General features: G+C 31.0%; 1 protein-coding gene across 16 annotated transcripts; it reads right to left on the bottom strand.

Annotated features, from left to right (window-relative positions):
- Positions 1–751: 751 nt before the first annotated feature.
- Positions 752–14,977, bottom strand: LOC143244272 (uncharacterized). 16 transcript variants are annotated; one of them, XR_013024997.1, is made up of 8 exons: positions 13,362–14,743; positions 10,922–11,085; positions 10,097–10,179; positions 9,307–9,567; positions 4,498–4,615; positions 3,854–4,047; positions 1,096–3,412; positions 752–844 (listed from the first exon to the last, which is right to left on the bottom strand). XR_013024997.1 is itself a non-coding variant. In XM_076488630.1 (7 exons), the coding sequence occupies exons 4-7, from the start codon at positions 9,311–9,313 to the stop codon at positions 821–823; spliced, it is 318 nt and encodes a 105-aa protein (XP_076344745.1). In that variant the 5' UTR covers positions 9,314–9,567; positions 10,097–10,179; positions 10,922–11,085; positions 13,362–14,538; the 3' UTR covers positions 752–820. The 16 variants fall into 16 exon arrangements, 7 of the variants coding, with proteins under 7 accessions (XP_076344745.1, XP_076344740.1, XP_076344743.1 ...); XM_076488630.1 differs by lacking the exons at positions 3,854–4,047; positions 4,498–4,615 and adding an exon at positions 7,442–7,575 and having other exon boundaries at positions 3,260–3,412; positions 13,362–14,538; XR_013025005.1 differs by lacking the exons at positions 752–844; positions 3,854–4,047; positions 9,307–9,567 and adding an exon at positions 7,442–7,575 and having other exon boundaries at positions 3,058–3,412; positions 13,362–14,738.
- Between the last annotated feature and the right edge of the window lie 1,310 nt (positions 14,978–16,287).

Raw genomic sequence — 16,287 nt, forward strand, 5'->3', positions numbered from 1 at the left:
CTTTAACTTCCAAATGGATATTTAGTTTCAAACTGTCGTACATTTAAACAGAAATATGTCGAAAACTGAGAGTTCATAATTTTCCAAACCATTCTAGAATGCCTCTTAGTAGATTAATACTGATATTTTCAACTGATGGGCATCATATGCTCACGAGGGCTAAATGGCAAGTCAGAATCACCTTATCATTCCTTAGTTTAAACAACTCACCAGCTATTCGGCAGCACTTACTGCCATAAGATACCATATCCAGCTTCTAGACCTGGGACTGACTATCATTTTTACAATGCAAGCAAAGTTGAAATTACTTATTAGATTTATCTGTGTTTTGGCTCGAATTTTGGACATTAAGAAATGCAACTTCTTTTATTAACCATGTCGTGCTTTTTATGTTTTTTTATTATCATCCGTGTGGCATGACACTAATTAAATACCTAAACTTTTTAATTCATGTTAATATAAAAAAGAAACAACAATCTGTGCTTTAACTACAACTGTTTTTTTCACACGTGATGTATCAAACTCCACTTCTGTCACTCTACCCCGGATGAGACTAATAATATAATATAAATTCTCAACTGCTCTCCGAATACACAGCAGTTCTTTTTTATTATTATTACTGCATGTTACGGCTATCGAAACCAAGTTTCTAAATTTGTAAGTCCACAGATTTGTCATTGTGCCACTGAGGGACATATTCAAAACATGAAAATGATTCTCTTGTGTGTACGAATTAGGAAACATTGGAATATCTGAATTTGTTTCCTTTTTTTTTATTATTAATTTCTTCTTCCAGTTTCGTAGCTTCAAAGGTCGCTGCTCAGGAAACAGCTTTACTGAGAATCTTTAAAACAGAAACATACAAATAATAGTTTTCAACAAAACATAAAAATTCTAAAATAAATACATATGCATTTTAAATATACGAGGATATAATACAGACCGTGTATAAATTAAGCATGTTAAAATGTTCAAAATTAAATTATATTAATCAATATACTCTCCTGTTTAAATCAAATTATTATTCTAATCATACTGTTCCTTATAATTATAATATAAATGCAATTTACTCACATAATTTCATATTATACTTACTTTTTGTTTTCTGTAAGTCTTAGTAAATGTTTACACGGTTTCACAATTCCTACCCGATTTACACAACCAATTTCTTTGCTCACTGATTATTCTTTGCTCTCTCTCTCTCTCTCTCTCACGGGTATTTATGTTTATATACCCAGGAGGGTCAGGTTTTGTAGACCTCTTCCTCCTTCCTTTGTGCTTCTTTCAGATCAGTCAAGTGTATTTATACATTATACACAAGGACCAGAGAAACCTGCACTTACTCAGGCCCCTGTCAGGGCAATGTCCATGCACTATCCACATATACACTTGGTAGAAATAAATAATTTCTCCACAATTATTTGCACTTTCATTAGACAGGTATCAATTATAAAACATTCACATAAATCCCTTTCAATATTTATTAGTTAACTCCTAAACTAATGTGGATTGTACTTTATAGGTGGTCTTTTTATTTTTATTTTGAAAATATATATTTACTGGGGAAAAAATGTTTAGGACTATCCTCATCATGTATGTAGTATCTGTCTAGTTCGCTTACTAGTTCTTTTTTTTTCAATTTTTATTAAAATAATTTAATTGTACAATGTAGGAGTCTATCTGCTATTGTTTCTATGTGTGCATATTTATGCATGAATTCAGATGATGTAGTTCTGGGTACTTAATAAGTTGTTGTAAGTAGAGTATTTTTTATTGTTTGTAGTTTTGCTTGTAGGGGCTGCATAGTCAATTATGGGTCTAATGTGCGTTTTATATATTTTTGTGATGTTGTCTGCCGTTGCTCCACTATTTTTACCAATTAGACTCCTGGCATAGTTTGTTCTTCACCAAATTTTTGTTGTAATATTACTTGTATGCTTTACCCATGTTAGCTTAGAGTCAAATGTTAGTCCTAAAAATTTTGCAGATATAGCAGTCTGAACGAGTGCTTCATTCATATAGATCTGAGATTGTGCTTTTTTGTGTTTAGTTAACTTTGTGAATACTACTACTTGTGTTTATTTTGATTTTGTATTTTTGACAATATTCACTATTTGATTGTGATTGTATATGTGTTGGCCAAAAGAGTTGGCGGTGGGTGGTGATGACTAGCTGCCTTCCCTCTAGTCTTACACTGCTAAATTAGGGACGGCTAGCACAGATAGCCCTCGAGTAGCTTTGTGCGAAATTCCAAAACAAACAAACAAACTGTTATAGATGCTCAGAAAAACTATTTCCTAAAGAGTGGCCTTTGAAGTCAAAATACCAGTAGAAGAAATTAATAAAAGGAGATACATAAGTGAGACGTTCCAGTGTTTAATTATGTATATTAGTAATATAGTTGCCTGAAATAATTTTGGTTTCATAAAATAATCAATATCTTTGTACAGGAGAAGAAACTTTGAAAATCAAATAGGCCAAACATGTTACTATTGATGTCAGGAATACATTAAACTCATCTCATTTTTAAGTATCAGGTATGTAGTTCTTAACTTTTGTGCACAGCAATATTTAATATAAACATTATTTTGTACTTGATAACAATCCACAATGGTTTGTTATTTTAGAATTTAAGGATGTTTCAGTGTGAAACTGGACTAAAGATTGATTGTCACAGTATAATGGCCACATTATAACGCACCCACGGCTGAAAGGGCGAGCACGTTTGGTGAGATGGGGATTTGAACCTGCAACCCTCAGATTACGAGTTGAATGCCTTAACCCACCTGGCCATGCCGGGCCTATCTTTAAACAATAGACAGAAAAGTCAAAGAAAATTAGCAAGAAATAGTCATGAAAATAAGAAAAGTGACAATAAGGCTAACAAAACAAAGATAACATATAAAATTAAACTAAATGATAGAGAATATCGAAACAAAAACCAGTCAAACCTCTGTTTAACAAAACATCAAATGAAGTCAGGGATACCAAATAAAATTACAACAAAATAATCCAAGTAGCAGAAACAGACCACATGTCAACTACCAGAAATTCGTATTAAGCTCATAGTGTAAATTTATTCACTTGCTATATAAGAAGTGGACATTATCACATTACATAAATAACATCTTGTTAATGATACTGAAAGTAAGTTGTAAAGTTAAAAATTAAGCACATGCAACAATAAAAATTTCTATATAGAATTCAAATAAAGTCTTTCATAGTGCTGTTATAAGTGTCTGATAAAACTGATATATACATGCATGCAGCGACAAAGCTCCAGGATGTGTACAATGACCATTTGGACAAGGCCAAAAGTTATATGGTCCAAAGTAGTTGCTGTAACAATCTTTAGGGCACTGGACACTTTCCTTTTGTTCTTCGCTTCTGAAGTTGCCAGGTGGGCATGGATCTTAAAGAAAAGAATACTTTGTAATGTACATACCTAACTGTATCTTAAACACCAAAACTTTGATAAAAAGAAATCAATAAAATCGTGTGACGAAGTTACAACTGACAATAAAGAACAGAGTAAACCTTTTATAGAACTATTATTTATAAACAAAGTGGGGCGTGGTTCTGTTTTATGACTAGTGTGTTTTTGAATATGAATTATTTATTGTACATATACATTCAGTGTCTAAATGTTAAATTTGTCTGTCTTATAAAAATACTTAACAATGGAAACACTTCCCAATATTTTTCATGTAAAATGTTTATATACACACGTTTCCAATCCCTCTGTGTTAAACTGTGTAACCTTTGATATGTTTCAAAAGTTACAAACTATTAAAATAATTTTCATAAACTGGCTTGAAAATACTTGAATTTTTTTTTGACGTATGATATTTACCAGAAGAACATTAATGTCTGCAGGCAGGGAAGGGTGATAGAGATGTTGGACGTTGTGGGCTTGAGCACCCACATATTGTACTGCTCTCCTAATTTCCAATCTTCTTATGTGGGACTAACAAACTGGAGGTTAAGACTGCTAGATGGTGTATCACCACTGCAATGTGGGTTCTAATTTTCATTCACCTCCAAAGCCTAAAATATATTTTATGATTCTACATTGTAGCTTGTGCCCTAGGACCTTATTTTTAAAACATATGCAGTGTATTTTGTTTAATATTAATGTGTTTTGTTTATGGTATAAAAAAGTATGGTTATAATATAATTAAACAGAAGTTTGGATTTACTATGACCTTTTTTTAAAAAATATGCAGTGTATTTTGTTTAATATTAATGTGTTTTGTTTATGGTTTAAAAATTTATGGTTATAATATAATTAAACAGAAGTTTGGATTTACTGTTTTTGACACAGTCTTTCCTCATGATTTGTTTACTTATTTAACTTCATTTAAATGTTATTGTTTAATTTCACTATAGATATATACAAAATTAACAATAAAAAACTCTCAGAAAAAAACACATTAAGTCCTATTATAGTTTATATGCTTAAGATCTAAAGTCTATTAAAATTGTTTATCCTTATACTTATTATCCAGAAACAGGATCCAAATAAAGATTTCTTTCACCAAAAACTAATAGCTGCATTCTTTGTTAATGATGAATATTCTTCTCAACAACATACAACAATCTGCCTGATTTGTCACTGCAATAGAAAAACAAATATAACACTTTCTAAGGCAAAATACTAAATGTATATAGGTGTTCATTCCAACAGAAATGATATAATAGCCAGTATCTTGATTCAAAATAAAACATTAAATAAAAAGAAATGTTGAAAAGGTACTGCCTCTAATAATTTTTATAACTCTATAGAAAAAAACTGCCAAATAATTGTATACACATCAGTTTGTATCCTTTCTTATTATGTAAATTTTAAAATCTTTGAATTTTAAAACTCACATTAACAGTGGACAAACTACAAGTAATTGACTGTTTTCATCAGTTAGAAGTAGGTCTTAAAAATATGAAAACATGATGCTTAAAAGCAATATATGTACTACATTAGAAGAGCTTTAACCTTAAAATTTTGATTTATCAGAAAGTTTGTAAGCAATACCAATATCTACAGCCAATGTGGTTTGTGTCTTCTAAAGCCATCCAAAATACTTCATGTCAAAATAAATAACTAATATTACATCTCTATCTCATAGAGACTTAAAATCAGATTTTGCAGATATTCTTAAAAGTTAGAGGAAGCAATGGTCTATACACAGTTTCAGGAGTTTAATAATCTTTGTCATCCTCATGGCTACATATTTATATATGAGAACTGGCTATTATGCCTGTTCATATTTACATTTTTTCAACAACACTTGCTATTTTCTAAGAAAACTGCTAGCCACTTTGTGAATCATACTGAGTAGATAAACAAAAGAAAACAAATTTGTCGCCACAAAAGTAGTAAGGTTTGTTTGTTTTTTTTAATTTTGTGTAAAGCTACACAATCTCAGGCTATCTGCACTAGCCATCCATAATTTAACAGTGTAAGACTAAGGAAAGGCAGCTAGTCAAAACCATCCACTGTCAACTCTTGGACTACTGTTTTATCAACAAACAGTGGAACTGATCACACATTATGATGCCCCCATGGCTGAAAGGGCGAGCATGTTTGGTGTAACAGGGATTAGAAACTGCAACCCCTATACTACAAGTCAAGTGCCTTAATCACCTGGCCTTTCCAGACCCAACTTACAAGGATTTAACATACTCATTCAAGAAATATTGAGCCAGATCTTTCAACATAAACCAATACTGGATTAATTATGAGAGATTTTATCATATTCTAAAACTCTTAACAATTTATCAATATTATTCATTAATTAGTTCTATTAATAACTTGAAGTCACCAAAGCTGAAAGTATGGAACACTACTTTAATTATTAAACTGAAAAAAAAATCATACACAGCAATATGGAAAACTAAAATAATTATTCAACTTGACAAATGAGTATACAGTCACTGAATATACACTCACTTATAGACAAAAACATGAAATATAACAAAAATGAAAAGCAAGCATAGTTTCTGTAGCATTATTTCTAGACTAAAACACGAAACTGCGTTAAGAAATCGAGGGTCACACATCTAATAAAAAGTCTACCTCACTAAATAGTTAACTATAAAAACAATATATATACATTTAGCTACAGAAGATCACAACGTTTTCTTAATACATGGTTTTAAAATAGATTCATTCCCCTATAAATACAGTTACGACAGAAAATGTTTGTGCCTCTGCGTCCCAAGTGGTTTATTGCTCATAACTTAAAAAGTATCATGAGTAGGCTAATAGAAGTACAATATATTATAAATATTAAACTAACACACACCTACATAAATTTTTATGTAAATTACACAACAAATAAACTGTTTATAAACAAATAACCAAAAATAGGAGGAGCAGAAAGTGTTCTTACAGTTCAGAACATGTGAGAAAAACTGATATTCCCGTAAAAATTTTGTTCAGTTTGACAAATAAACAACATTATACCATTCCAGAACTAGACACTGGGTTCATAATTACTGGAATTTAGCCAGCAAAAAATGTACTTCCGGCAATTTAGCGCCGTCTCCGTCATTATCTGCTTGGTCATCATGGCAAACAGGAAACGACTTTCCAGTGATTTAAAAAACCAAATTATTGTTAAATACAAGTCTTGTGTGTCTCTTTCCGCTATTGCTTCACAACTTAATGTGCCGATTTCTACTGTTCAAAGCATAATTGCCAAGTTTAAGCTTACAGGATCAACTGCTAACCTCCCTTGTTCCAGATGCCCCACCAAAATTCCAGAGAGAACCAAGAGGAAGTTTCTCAAAGAAGTTAGTAGGAACCCTCGTTTAGCACGTAATGACACGCAGAAATTGGTAAGGGAAACTGTGTTTGAAGTAAGCACCTCTACAATTTCGAACATGTTACACTCTTCTAGGTTTAAATCATGCCGTCCTCGTAGAACTTCATATTTAAAGCCTGTTCATTTAGAAGCACAATTGAGGTATGCAAGAAAGCATGTAGATAAACCATTTATCAATTGGAAGAGTATTCTTTGGTCAGACGAGACTAAAATCGAACTTTTCGGCCACAATGATGTTCACTATATTTTCCGTAAGAAGGGGGAACAAAATCTTCCAAAGAACACCGTCCCTACAGTTAAACAAGGAGGTGGCTCGATCATGCTATGGGGTACCTTCAGCTCTTCTGGTGTAGGCAGCCTTCACCGTGTCAACGGAATCATGAAAAAAGAAGAGTACGTTGATATATTAGGCACTTATATCAAGAATGATGCTCGGAACTTGTGGCTTGGGCGTCGTTGGATCTTCCAGCATGATTTTACAATACATTCACAAAATGAAACTATACTTATTACTAAACCTGATGATAGCATTTCTTTTATTTATTTAATTCTGAATCTAGAGATACAAAATTTACTCCTGGTTAATAGAACTATAACTGTTAATTTGTCTATCTCACCTGTAAAGTATGTAGCACTGGAATGCCATACATGTGAGGAATGTTTATTTGGGCTGAAGTCAAGGAAGAAAACTGATTTGACAGGAATCTATTCCTAATTAACTGTAATGCAAGATGAATTTCTGCTGGGGTACCTGTATATAGATACTTTTAGATATACTTTACTATAGATAAAGTTTATGCTTTATTCATTACTACAAACTCTATAAAAACTTGTATATTACTTTACCATCCTTAATTTGGATATTATTATGTTATACTGCTTCAGCTAAAACCTATTATTAAAACTCTTATACTTAAATAAAACCTTTATACAACACACTAGAAATGAATATTCTTCTGTATACAAACAAAGGTCTATTCCACTTAACTATGGAGAATGTTGTAACATTAATTATTTGTGCAATATAATAAATTCTTGCATATGTATGCAACTTGACTGAATGAAGTTAATATAATCTGTTGGTCAAATATATGGACAAAACATTATCAATCATAAAAGTGGCTGATGATCGCCTTATGTAGACTATGACTCCAATATCTTTAAGATACTGGCTATAAGATTGAATCACATCTTCACCACTACAAATGACAGTTGTATCATTGTATAAAATTAAATGGACTTCACTAGGTCAGCCAATTTATCATATTCCTAATAAACTACATGTCCTTATTAACAACGCTCATGATAGTTCATCTGCAACAGTATCAAGAACACATGCAACAATTTCAATATGTTTACACATGTTGTACTTCACTTCAAAGTCATACAAAAGGCATACAGTAACTTGGAATAAATTCCAATTCCATTTTCATACAAGAATGTGGTCTTCCTTCTTCAGGTATTATCAGCAATTAGGTAATGCAAGGTTTATATTTATCATTACAAAGACAGATGACACAGGAATTAAATGGTGCCAGCAGGTGAAAGGAAGTAGATAAAGGTCAAGTGTATGAACAGTGAATAGACCTTGCCAAGTACAGCTGATATTGCTAGTACCATTAACATGGTTTAGCGAAAGACTGTTTGCTTTGATTATTTTTTAGAGTTCTTAAACATTCTTTCTTTTTTTAGTTTCGGGTTGGCATAGGAGAAGAACTTAATCCCAAAGTACCCCATGATTTGTTTCATATTGATGACATTTTAAAGAGAATATCTGGAAATCACTTCTAGACATGTAAAATTGGTGTTTGTAGCATCTTACTTCTAAGGAACATGACATTTATTCTATGTATTTCTTTTCACAATCACATGGGATACTATATAAGCCTTGTTTTTGTTCATTAGTAGGGATTATTTCGGATTAGGTAGTAAAACGTTAATTTTATGTGAAAGTTTGAAAACATATCCTATGTTGCAATTAAATGTCATCTTAATGATAACTGTTTACAACATTTCACATACATTTAATTTTAACATGTGGTTCACCAGCATATTATTAATGACAATCTTTCTCAGATTATTACTGGATTAAATTGATTTTAAGAGTAAAATGTGATATGCTATGTACATTTAAATAAATAATCTACTAATTTACAATTCCAAATACCTCTTTATCACACCACTATCTATAAATTAAAAAAAGAAAGAGAAGAGTTGAACTTGTCATCTGTAGGTACGCATGTGTATGTTCATCTGGCTTAAGAAAACATGTTACAATCTTTTTGCAAGATAAACTTGGTTTACAGCTTAATATGATGAAATCATTATAGTTTTCTATAGTGGAATAACATCTTGAATGCACAAGTAAGAATAGTTATTTAACAATATTACTTATTATAAAATAGTCTAAAGATTTAAAAACCCAAGTTTCATATGAACTCTTCAATTACAACAACAACATTTCTTTAGTGATTTATTTTACCTGACATTCAAATCCTTCCAGGATATTTGTAATTTGAATTTTAAAATAAATGGCATCTGAGAGTCCAAGTTTATACTTTTTACAGAACAAAGTTTGAGATCATTGTTGAAATGATGCCTCTTTATAAGTCTGCTAGCACTGGAACAATTTTTTTTTTATGTACTTTACATGCTCGCCCTGACAACCAATCAGAAGACTATACAATGGAATTTCAAGGCATGTTGAAACATCACTCCCATCTTTTCCATTATTACTTGAGTCCTGTATAATCAAAACATTTCTGGTTACTGATAAATTGGGAACTCAGTAAAACTAAAATAATTATATGAAGATAAAAAATTACTGCTTGTTCTCATTACACAATTCAATATAATAAACATTCATAATTTTTTACCATTCATGAATAATCAACATATGTTTTGCTTTATCATTCACTCTTTAAAAATAAAGTTTTATTAAAATAATCCATATTAACAGTGTGTACAGCATGCACAAATTTTTATTACATCCTTTTATGAGGTTCAGGTGACAAAAAACGTTTGGAGTGCATCACATTAGGTAAAACTGTTGCTTCTCTTGTAAATACAGAAGTTCGTTAAATAATTCATTCTGGAAATTACAAAACAATACAATACATATGTATTTTAAATTGGCATAATCATTTTGAATTCTAGAGTACCTTTTTTATATTTCAAATTTAAAACTTATTTACTTACAATGATATTTTGAAATTGAAAAAAAAATGTTATTGAACACTTGTACAATATATTTTGTATATTAGTTCTCTTACCAGAAAGTTTGTTAGGCTAGTTTCGAGAGTTGTATCACAGCATTAAACTGGTGTAATACTGTCACTGCAACTTGCACTTTGAACTATTAGAATTTAAGAGGAAGATATATCAAATTTAGTGCCACTACAGTAATTAACACTAATGGTTATAAGATATGCAAGATACGTTATCTTTACAACTGAAAAAATAATTCCTACAGAATTCTAAGTTGTATTGCATCTTTAACTATTTCTCCAATGCATCAAAGAACAATAATAACTGCTTATTTGTCTACACTAATTTTCTAATTAATTAGAGGATCACCAGTGTTGTCCAATGGTATCGACATAAATAAATACTCTTGAGCATACTGACTTCTGCATGCATTATAAGGACCACATCCTATGACACACTGTTCTTCAGTTTGATACTACAATTGTCCTAATGTCTGTATATTCACTCAATAACAGGCTGATGAAATGGAATGTACTGCATGTTCAATTGGCTTCAATCATCTCTAGTATGTATGGCATGTTCTTAGAACTGCATTTTATCTTGTCCTGTGAGTCCAGAAGTGCAAGTCATAATTAAAGAAGTTATTTTAAATACATGATCAAGAACACCTGAGAACCTTATAAATACCCTGATTTTAAGTTTCAAATATTAGGGGTAGGCTATTCTTGTTTGCTCTTCATGATGACCATACTTTGTACATAAGTGGAATCAACCTCCGTCAAACCTTCATTATTAAACGTAAGGATGAACAACTATATCAAGAATTTCTAATCACATATTGAATAATCAGATGTCTTACTTATGACAAGAAAAAAACAAGTTCCAATCACCTTTTCTTTTTGTAGTTTAGTTTTACAGATAACAAATTCGAGCAAGGATCTCTTCTATTTTCTAAAGAACATGGTAAGCAATGCTTGTGTTTATCATTTGTTCAAGACATCTGTCATTGGAGTTTAGAAACTGTGACAATTTAAACGGAGTGTAAGAGTGTCACCTATAGATAATAGACCAAAGGAAAAGAAAAATATCGGCCTCATTAAAACACAACAAAAGTAATACTGTCTTAATTGATATGTTCTTTTAACAGCTGTTAAAGGAGATATTTCACACCTTACCAGAAAAAAAAGATAAAACTGTCATACTGTAGCCAACATAAAATCAGGAGCTGTTAATCTCAAATAAATCATTGGCAGTCAGAACATGAAACTTTATCCCTGAATTACTGGAAGAGCTAGATGTGGTATGTCAAATTTAACAATTTTATTCTTTTCTGTGTTAGCAGTAGTGAAATTATGGAGAAATCTACACAAGACACTTGACCCTGCTTATGTTGTTCAGATGGGCTGCTAGGGTTAATAAAACAGTATGGTTGAAATGTTCTCATAACAAGATATCGGTTTCTGACTCCTTTATAAGAATAAATAACATGTCTTATTGTGTTTGTGGTTAAATGTCAGTTACATTACCTAACTGTATGTGATAGTCTTTGTGTACCACTAAATTTGGTGTATTGTTAAAAATACTTGTTACAGCACTTGAATGTAGTGAAACCTTACCTCATAACTTGGGACTAACTAGAGAAAAAAATTACAAACCTAGACTGCTCAAAACAATAAACACTTAGACTTTGCCCTTTGTATGTAAATTTGCCAAAATAGCAAAACATTCTCAATTTGTCTTTACTACCTCTACTATAAGCAACTGGCATACAGGACAGCTGTGTGAAGTTTGTTCTTAATCATTTATATGCTAATTAGGTGTTCAGTTGTGGTTGTGAACATGTGATATAATCTCTGTAATTGAAATTAGTGAAGACTGACAAACAGTAGTCATTTGCTTCTATTATGGTAGATGTTCTTGCTTTCTCCAAATAACCATTTATTATTTGGAAATGGTTCCACCTCTTATCAATAACACTTTGCTGTTATGACTTTATAGCTTCTGTTTGCCCAATAACCCTCCACACAAGTGAAACATCCATGTTTATTAACTAAAGTAAAGAATACATGACCAATTATTTGCATTGCAGATAATATGAATGATCATTGGATGGCTGATTTGACAAACAGTGAACTGAGAAGTGATGTATACTGATGTGTTTAGCTTCACATACTGTCAACTAAGTGTTATAAGGTTTTTAAAGTTTAAAACTATCATAACATATTCATGTTGTGTTTTCTCCTCTACTAATTAGATTTTTTTCTCACAAACAGGTGATATATAAATATCATGTACTTTCAAGTTGTACAACATAATAAAGTTTTCAAAGTATTAAACTAAGATTCAGACATAACATATATTAATATCCACTGATTGTCATTTGTTTTGTGCCATTTTCTCAATACCCCTGCCTTTGTAGAACCCATCTTACTTATAAAATAAATGGAATTTTCTACAAATATGTGTGAAAATCTAATTACCGAATCAGTGTGTGTATTACTGCAGCTTTTTAGAGCACATTAACATTTGTTGTCTTTCTAGAAGTTCAACTGTACTTTCACATATAATTTTCAAAACAAAGACCAATTAAAATTCTTTCTAGCCTATAACACAGACATGCTCAATGCTATACAGCTGCACGTCTGTCTATACATATTCAACAGTTAAAATTCCAGATTTTTTCAAAATCTGTTACTTTGTGTTTTTCATGATATATTTATTTTATATAAACATATTCTATAATTTCATTTCATATACATATATTAATCAACATAAATATAAATCTTTCTTAAATACTGAAGTTAATATAAACACAATGTTTCAGTGTATATACATATTTGTGAATTTACAATAAAGTTCTACAACACTAATACTAAAAGAGTTTACAGGTCATTAAAACTAGTAACAGTTTTTTTTAACATGTTATAAAATGTTCACAAACTATTTTCACATTTTGTAGTACTAATCTTTACCTTTTTACTCTCCACCAATAATATCAGTAAATAATTATTTTTGTCAAATGGTTATTCATGAATCACCTTAATACATTGGCTTAAAAAAGTCTAACATGCAAAACAAGGTGTCCAAGTTAAAAAACAAAAAAGCTACAAATAAAAACATGTCTTGTAACCAAGTGTTAGTTATCTACATAAATGAACTTGAAAAGAATCTAGCATATCTTCTCATCAAAATAATAATGCTATTTAAAATTGTTTCACATCATTAGATTAAATTTCAATAATTGTTGTATTAGTTTCTAGATTTTTTTTTCCAGAGAAAGATTCAAGAGAAAACATGTTTTATGTTATAAAAACAAGCAGTCTATCTTACCTCACTCAGAGCATTAGAGAAGACTCCACAATGAAGACTATCTTCTTGGTATTGTGGAATAATCAAGATAATCAGAAACTAAATCATAGTGTAAAAAGTATTTATATCTCTCACCTCATGGGGTTTCTCTGCAACTCTTTTGAGAACAGTATTTGAATCTGTTGTTTGAACAGCTATGAAAAAAATTGATCCATCATACATATTTGGATAGTTTTTATCATCATAAGTAAATATTTCCATTCATATACCAACATCTTCATAGATGGATGACAAAGCAAATGATTCTTTTACAAGCATTCCTCACAGTTACAGTTTCAGTTGGGTCTACTGCTTCAACTTTGCTATATGTGTACAAGTCTTTACGATTAGTACAATTTAAAAAAATTGGTTCTACTGTACATGACAGAATATCACTGATTTCTTCTGTGAGTGGGGATTATTTTTTTTATGTGATGATAAGAACTTAGGCCTGATACTGGATATTTGTTTATCTGATTTATCTCTCTGATTACTTTTACTTGTCTCCTCATCCTTAATATCAAGAATATTACTAACTTCACAACATTTTATTTCATGTAAGGCCATTACCTGCATTTTTCCAATACCATTCACTAGACTTATCACTAATTTCTTTACACTATCAGTACCACAAGAGAGGACACCAACATGTTTAAACTTTCTAGTATGGCAGCATTCATAATTCTCAAGTTCAGTGTTTAGTAAACTCATATAAATACTATCATTAACTGTCATGGACGTTATCTATGTTGACTGACTTTCAAATTACTCCATGACAAGTGGCAGTTCCACCAAAAGTTGTTTGAATGAGTTTTGTTTGCCTCTTAAGCTACATAAAATAAAATTGAGGAATCACTAATGGCACAAGTACAGGATGAGACCCCAATTATACTTGCAGCAGTCACAAAATCCAAGTTGATTTCTTCGGAAAAAAAAAAAAACAAATACTAAATTTCTGTTATCTAATGGCTTGTTCACTAGTTAATAGTCTATCTAACGTACAAGCACACAGCAGAACATAGAGGACACCAGACAAACGATTATCACTAATTTTTATCTTTCCTCCTTGCTTAATGACAAAACTCTGAAATGTGTAAAAAACTAGTTTTTTATAAATCTTGTGCCTTAATTTCAAAAATGCAGTTTTCGTAAGCTAGAGGTATGTGGAAAAATATTTTTTTAAGATGTAGAAGGTTATAAAAATATATTAATTTAAATATTATTTTAATTTTTTATTATTTATGCACTTGCTACTAAATTTTTTGCGTGCAAATTAGCAAAGTTACATACAGAAAGAATTCAACCCCAACACCTTATAAAAATTAAAAACCAAATTACACAAACATTCATGTGAATTTGAGAACGCTGTTTATGATATATGACATTGAAAATTATAAAAGCAAATATTACCAAGTTGGCTTTTTAGCTTGCACTTTTATTGAATATATACTTTTAAAATATATGAATTAAATTTTAAAAAGAAAAACCTTTCACAATTACTTTTTTTGTTGTTGTTGTTTGGAATTTCGCACAAAGCTACTCGAGGGCTATTAATCAAGCCTTGTTGTCATAGGTAAACATATACACCTGAATTCAATTATAAATACCATGTTAATAATCAAATTTATCTAAAGAAAATTACCAATAAAAGTTATCAGAAATAAAAATGATAAACACTGAAAATATTAGTTGAAAATAAATATTCAACTCATAAAACTGATGCACGGATGAAAAACAAGATATTTGCTTTTGATATAGTAGTGATGTTAGATAAAATCTTAGAATATAAAACTCATGTAAAAGATTTTGATTTTTAACCATAAAATTCTCAAAAATAGACACACTCTTAAGAGTGGATCTCAAGATAAAAAGTAAAAGTTAGCTAACCTTAACTTTTTCTAGTAATTTAAAATATAATTAGTATTGATTTTGCCTATAAAGCATTCAAAGACCAGGACGTGTACTTATAGTAGACGTCCGTCCAATTTTAAAACATAATTCTTTGTTCCAGGTCAGAATAAACACTTTTCCAAACAAAAATAACAAATGTCGTTTACATATTTATAAACTTAAAACCTTTAAATATGGCGTCCGTTAATTAATTTTATTAATTTAATCTGAAGCTTTCTTGTTATATAATTGTATGTTTGTTTTGAATTTCGCGCAAAGCAACACTACGGTTATCTGCACCAGCCGTCCCTAATTTAACAGTGTAATACTAGAAGGAAGTCATCTCACCACCTCTGGCCAATTCTTGGGCTACTCTTTTGCCAATGAATACTGGGATTGACCGTAACTTTATAACACCCCCACAGCTGAAAGGGCGAGCGATTCCAACCCGCGATCCCCGGATTACGAGTTGAGTACCTTAACCACCTGGCCATGTCGGGTATGTTACATAATAATATCATAGAGTGAACTTTCAGTATCTGAGTAACACAATAAAATATTTCATTTAAAAATGAATAACATTCCTGTAAAGATACCCGATTTTTAGCGTTACATGCTGCTGAACCGCCGGGGAGAGGGATAAGTAAAGAAAAATCGACAGTTAAATTCAATTTATCTTAGTCTGCTTTCTAAAAATTATAAAACACATTTAGTTTTTTTTAATTCATCCATAAATGCTTCATTAATAGTGCAACGGACAGTACAATTTGGAGTGCTCGGAGAGCGCCACATGGATCAGGAAGTGTACTTCTACAATTTGTTTTTTTTATTTCACGCAAAGTTACACGAAAGCTGTCTGCGCTAGTCGTTTCTACTTTAACACTGTAAAACTAGAGGGAAGGCAGCTAGTTATCACCATCTACCTCCAACTCATGGGCTACTCTTTTAACAAAAAATTGTGGAATTGACCGTACTTTTATAACGCCCCCACGGCGGAAAGGGTGAGCATGTTTGGTGC

Source organism: Tachypleus tridentatus, chromosome 2 (genome assembly GCF_004210375.1).
Source record: "Tachypleus tridentatus isolate NWPU-2018 chromosome 2, ASM421037v1, whole genome shotgun sequence".
NCBI lineage: Eukaryota > Metazoa > Arthropoda > Merostomata > Xiphosura > Limulidae > Tachypleus > Tachypleus tridentatus.